Below are 6,392 nucleotides of genomic sequence, written 5' to 3'. Positions count from 1 at the left end.
GTGTGCCCTGGAGCCCGTGCTCTGAAACAAGCGAAGCCCACACACCCAGAGAAGCCCAACAAGAAGGAGCCTCCGCCTGCTGCAACTAGAAAAAGCCTGCACACAGCAACGAAGACCCAGCGCAGTGAAAACAAATAGTTATTTAAAAAAGAAAGAAAATACGCTTTAGAATTGCACTAACACACCAGCTGAGAGCCTCATATGGCTACTGAAATGGAAACTAATAAAAATTAAATAAATTAAAAATTAAGTTTCTCAGGCTTACTTGCCACATCCCCAGTGGTCAGTGGCCACTCGTGGCTGGTGGCACAGATATAGAACATCTTCAAGTCCCAGTGGCCCACTCATCTCCTATCTCATATCCTGCTTCCATCCACAAGTGGCCGTGGCCCACGATACTCTGCAGTGCCTGCTGCTGCTCCGTGGACTCGTTACCATTAGACGTTGCTATTTGGGCAGTGGCACAGGACTTGCACTGGACAAGACTGGCTCGTACTCGACAACGTTCTTGAGGTTTTGGATGACTACACGCACAGACACTCAGAATTCAGACCGATGCCTCTTCCAGGGATGTTTGCTAGCAGCTCAAGGATTGCAAATAACACAGAATCCAATCTCTGTTCCTGACTCTGCCAATTTTTAGAGAGAAAACTGCTCAATGTCGGTGCCCCCTGCCAGGTTTCACTGGGATCAACGGATTCGGTGTTACTTTACATTTCACTTGCTCAAGAATCCTGCTGACTGGCAGCCCTCAAGATCCACACGCGCTGGCAGGCTGGCCCCACGCCCCAAATGGTCTCTGGGTTTCGATGCACCCTAGCGACTCAACCCACCTTCGTGTTAGCTTGAAAACTCCTTCTTTGCTTGACACATTTACCCATTTGGGGCAAGCTTTCTCTCTGCCTCAGAGGAGCTGACACCAATATTGCTGCCTGAACAGCAAACCCCCAGAGAGAACCCATTACCGGCAGGGCCGCTGGGTGCAGTGAGACCCGGGAGCAGCGTGCATCCCGACGGAGTTTACAGAAACCCAGCTGTTCAGTTCACTCCTCTGCTGTTAATTCCAAGGTGCTGCTACTGTTACTTCAAACTGTAATGATGTCTACAAACAATTTGCACTTTCAGAGCGGCAGGATCCTAGGGGGTAATTAACAAACCCCAGGAATAATCTCTTTAAAAGCCTTTAAAAGCAATCTCAACGGAGGCCACCATGATGAAATGAAACTGCCCCTCCCCTTCTCCGTGGTGTTAGCATAGACCTGGCTGACTCCTGGAGGGGCTGGGCGAGCACCGGTGTGGGCTTTTGTGGACGACTCCTCCAGATGTGTGAATTGAAATCAAACCCGCGGAACTTACTCGAATTGGGGGAGGGTGGTTCTGAAGGTGGGCTGAGATGACAGGCGTGAGAAGCAGAGTTCAGGAGGGCCACTTGATGGGGGGTGGGGTGGGGATGTGGTCCTTACCGTGGACCAAGCTAAGCGAGGAGACGGCATTCACCAGGACGCCGCCCTTCCGGAAGTGGTCGCTCATGTGCTCCAGCCAGTTGGCGTCCAGACCGCAGACCGTTGGGCCGTTCTTGGAGACCCGGAGAGGAATGGTGACAGGGTAATACTGCCGGCACTTCTGATGGCTCTTCGGTTTGTTGAAAAGGGCAAAGATCTCCATTTCTGCGGGGATTCATAGAGAGAACGGGAGACGGGAAGTTAAACAGTGACAAACTGCCTTATCGGGCTGGACGCGATCTAACAGGAACCTGCAGGCAGGGCATCACAGGCCAGCCTTCTGCTAGGCTGCATGTCGCCTAACAGGAAGACCCAAGCAGCACGTTAGGCAGCCTTGAAAGTGACACGGACCTCGAAGGCCGAGTCCCACGGGGACTGCCAACAGAAGGCCGGCCCTTGTCATCTGCGCCCACGATGATGAAGTCCTCGGCCACTGCAGCCAAGGACCTTCAATACCCCGAGAGGCATTCCGAATGGAGACCAGGAAAGGGGTACTCTGTGCTCTGAGAAAAACTGGCAGGTTAAGCCTTTAGATAGGTATTTTCAAGAGAGCATTTTATGAGCCTAATTCTTGTATCTCCTCAAATCGAGAAAAGGACTAAAATCGTTCCTGGTGACATCTGCTCCTTGTCGCTGGCAGCAAGCCTCTACCCAAAAGGTGTGACTGACCACACATATCTCCTTCACAAAAATCGTATGTTACACTGACCTCTCCTCCTACCTCCCTGGAGCCGTTTTTCAGGGCTGTCGGAAATGTTGTCTCCCAGGCTAAGTCCTCATTCTGTCCCCAATAAAACTTAACTCGCAACTCTGACGCTGTGCGTTTTTTAGTCAGCAGGACTCAGTTCTAAATATGACATATGATGAACAGCTGTTAGCTGGGATCAATTTGTATGGTTAGGTGTTTGAAAGAAGGATATAGTAGACATTTCTAGAAATTCATACAAAGGGGTATTTTAGAAGCAAAAGCAGACATGTTTTGGGGCAAGAGCTGATCTGTTTTTTCTTTTTCTTTTAAAGGAAATGCACAGAGGCACATAAAATCAAAAATACTGCCGTAATTCCAGGAGCTCTGCACCTCCCTGAATTCACTATTTATAAACTGCAGTGGTGTTTCCTGGGGCCGAACGCATAATACTTAATCAAGGACATCAAAAATACATCACTGAAATGTAAAAATAAATTCGCTCCAGTAAATGAGGGTTCCTGCGTGGAGTGATAAGGTTGCTCCAACAGCCAATGGGCCCTGAGAGTAAGGCGCAGCTTCCCCGGCCTTCCTTTATGGCTGGGCTCTGTAAAAATCGATGCTCACTGCCACCCGGCAGCTGACCCTTGCCTCCAGCCCTACGTGCGGCCGGCCACGAGTGAGCAGCCTCAGCCTCCGGAAGCAAATACCTGGAATTTCAATCTAAGGCTGAAGGTCTATTTTTGTGTTACTCAATTTAGTCGAGCAACCAAGAATTCACCCCGCTTAAAAAGCTTTGCTTACACAGGCCACTCAGGAACATGCTTTGGTTGCCAAAAATATCGATTCAGATAAGAAAATCCCCACCCTCCTTCCAAAGAAATATTCTAAAGGTCATAAACAATGGCTGACATTAGCAAAAAGGATAAAGGACACCCACACACTCCCTGTAGGAGACACCTTACCTGGACCCCACATTCTGGGACACTGCATCTCATGTTTATTTCCCAGTTTTCCAGTCTCCAAATACATGACCTTTGAAAATGGATCCACTTTCCTTTACCTAGATAAGTGTGCTTCAACAGGAAATGGAGCTTCACGACCATAAGGGACACCGTTACCATTTGCCACAAACAGGAGCAAACGGTGAGGCACCGTTTGGTTTTCACACCAAAAACGTTTCTCCACGTAGCATCTCAAGTTATCTCACAGGACGACTGTATTCTGGGACAAAGAGAGTCTTTCCGCTCAGGTGGCACTTACCCACCTGAGTAAGTGCCAGCAGAGACCTCAGGCAGCAATTCTGGGCCAAAGACTTTGCTGTCAGCAACAGTGACGCCGACGGGCAGGCCGTTCCGAGCAATCCAGGGGCTAGAATCAATGAGGAAGGAGGGGACTGTGTCTTCACAAACAGCCACCCGGCTCTCCAACAACCAGCACTGGCCTCTGCCTCGTCCCCACCCCATAGTACTTTCTCGGTCCACTTCCCTGACTCAGGAAGCCATCGGAAAAGGCAGCCGGCAAGTGCTTTCAGGCGAGAAATTAGCTCTTGGTATATGGAGCTAGCGATCCCCTATTTTGTGACTTTCAAATACAAGCGTTAGCTGTGGCGTCGTGCTGAGAAAGGTTTATAGAGAATCAAGCAAGGGGATTAGGGCTGGGGGTTGGGACAGGAAGTGCCCTTTTCCAGTCCAAGGAGTTGGGGGTTCAAGTAAGAGCTGCAGCTGTTGAAAGGGAAGAGTGGGAGCCAGGCCTTGACTTCATCTCTTCAAAAGCAGACCCTATAAGCTTTGGGGTGCAAGCTGTTTCTTTGGGGAGCAATCCCAGACAATAAGAGTGAGGGAGCAGGGATAAGAAACAAGGAGGAGATAAAAGCCAAGGCAGGCATCCACTAGCAGGTTACTGGGACCGGAGATGTCGCGTGTTGCCCTAGGCATCTGTCCTCAGCAATTGAGGCCATTCCTGGGGCATTAATGCCTGGGGCACCTGACCATTCCAGAGAACACCTATAGGCAGAGGCTAGGGAAGCTGTCCTCAGGTGACCCCCAAGGTGGGCCAAAACAAGTGTCACAGCGCTCGGCTCCGATCAGGCAAGCCCAAGGGCACACAGACTAAGAAGAAAAAGAAGCCACAGCCTCTGCAAGGGGAACTGAGAAGCAGCCCAACCACCTGATCACACAGGAGGACCCCCAGTCACATGGCTAGACAGAGCCATGGCCTTCCCACGTGCACGATGAAACAGAAAAGGGGAAGGCGGAAGGAGAAGGCGGGTGCAGGCCGGGGGCCGCGGAGACAGCCTGCAGACCGGGCCGGCGGCGGGGTGCTGACAGCGCGCCCAGCTCTCCACCTGGGTCCTCCCTGGGGAGCAGGGCCGGAGCCAGCGACAGAAATAAACTTTTCGGGAAGGAAAAGGGGAAGGCTGTTGGAATCAAGAGTCTCCAAAGCATGAGAAGAAACCTACTTGCAGATGCCCAGCCCTGCAGTAAATGCCTCTGTCCCGCCGGCTCCCCGACCACGGACCTCACCTGGAAACCAGCCAAGAGAAACTGTCCCCAAACGACGCCCTTTGATGTTTTAATATTCCGGCTCTCCAGTACACGTCCTCACGGGAGCGGTCACCAGGGATTCCACAAAGAGGACCAAGTGTGTTTACATTTTCTCAGCTGCTCCGTTGACTCTGCCCTGACCCCAGTGAGAGGATTTTTCCAGACACGGAACAGAGTCCCCAAGGAGGGGGAAGGCATTGTTTCTGAGAACGTTCCGAGGACAGCTGCAGGCTGGGCCTGGCAGGGCACCCAAGCAGCTTCGAGACGGTTCTATCTTGTATTTCTCTTTCTGTCTCGTCCCCTCTGACCCCCTTGCACGCTGGGGGAGCGGGGGGGCCTAATCTGGTGCCATTTAGACCCTCGGTGTCCAGAAAAGTCTAGAAAACACGGCCGGGGTTGCACCTGTATTCACTGGACTGACCTCAGCCAGAAAAGCGCAAGCAGCCAGGGCGGGGGGGACGGGGTGCCCGCAGCTGGGGCCAGCTGGACGCTGCCAGCCAGGCCTGCCAAGGCCTTGCTATGCTCCCTGTGAACGAGGAGGAAGAAGGTAGATGCCCGGGTCTGAGGTGGGTGCCGGGCAGTGGGGACATAGGCACGGGACGGACGCCTGCAGTCTGCAGCTGGGGCCCCCGAGAGACGGCGACCCGTGGGTTGAGCTGACGGGGTCCTGGCGCCCCGGGGACCTCCAGGCGGCAGGAAGGAGGGGGTCTCAGAGTCGGGCTGAAAGCATGAGCTCCCAGGGCTGGACAGGGAGAAGGAGCCGGCTGGCGCATCGGCTGGGGTGGAGGGACAAGTGGGCATCAGACTTGGCCTGGGAGCTGGGCTGGGCAGGGGCTCTGGTCGGCTGCGGACACAGCAGGAGGGCTGGGGCCAAAGGTTACACTGGGAAGGTGGGGCGGTGGGCACCACGGGGCAAGAGGGAGGAGGGCCTCGGGCCCAGCCAGGTGCCGGGGGCAGGGGAGACACCACTTCCGGCGTGGGTGCAGCGTGGGGCACCTCCGGGCCTGGGGAAGTCAGCTTGCCAGGCAGAGTGTGGGACCTGCTGAGTGCACAGCAATCGCGGGACGTGAGTGTGTCAGTGAGGGCTATCACCACCAACATCCCCTGCGATGCCCACCTCCACGGGAAACTGTGTCCCTTCTACGGCCAGAAGCCTTAACTGGATTCCCCAGGATCACAAGCCAGCAAGTGGCAAAGCCAGTTCAGTTCAGTCACTCAGTTATGTCCAACTCTTTGCGACCCCATGGACTGTAGCACGCCAGGCCTCCCTGTCCATCACCAATTCTCGGAGTTTACCCAAACTCATGTCCATTGAGTCAGTGATGCCATCCACCCATCTCATCCTCTGTCGTCCCCTTCTCCTCCTGCCTTCAATCTTTCCCAGCATCAGGGTCTTTCCCAAGGAGTCAGTTCTTCGCATCAGGTGGCCAAAGGATTGGAGTTTCAGCTTCAACATCAGTCAAGACTCTTCCAAACCCCCCAACCCCTGGCTGTTTCCCAAACCTCATGAGAGGCTGGTTTCATCAGCACACAGAGAGCGGGAGCTGATGCCCATGAGCGGCCAGGGAGGTGGTCAGCGGCTGCTGTCAATGGACTGAGTGCAAATAGCCAGGACAATGGCAGCAGGCGGAGGCATACGGACCCCAGGGCAGAGCTGTC

The 6,392-nt window shown here is 53.7% G+C and overlaps 1 protein-coding gene across 8 annotated transcripts in view; it reads right to left on the bottom strand.

The window, feature by feature from the left end:
- The window catches only part of RFTN1 (raftlin, lipid raft linker 1), a 220,955-nt gene that overhangs the window by 59,126 nt on the left and 155,437 nt on the right, over window positions 1–6,392 (bottom strand). For all 8 annotated transcript variants that reach the window (XM_010856723.1, XM_010856717.1, XM_010856720.1 and 5 more), the window contains exon 6: window positions 1,464–1,667. In XM_010856723.1, coding sequence (XP_010855025.1) covers window positions 1,464–1,667 — 204 coding nt within the window. The remainder of the gene's footprint in view (window positions 1–1,463; window positions 1,668–6,392) is intronic.

This window comes from Bison bison, unplaced genomic scaffold (assembly GCF_000754665.1).
Source record: "Bison bison bison isolate TAMUID 2011002044 unplaced genomic scaffold, Bison_UMD1.0 scf7180017864374, whole genome shotgun sequence".
Taxonomy (NCBI): Eukaryota; Metazoa; Chordata; class Mammalia; order Artiodactyla; family Bovidae; genus Bison; species Bison bison.
This window is presented reverse-complemented; position numbering and strand designations above follow the sequence as displayed.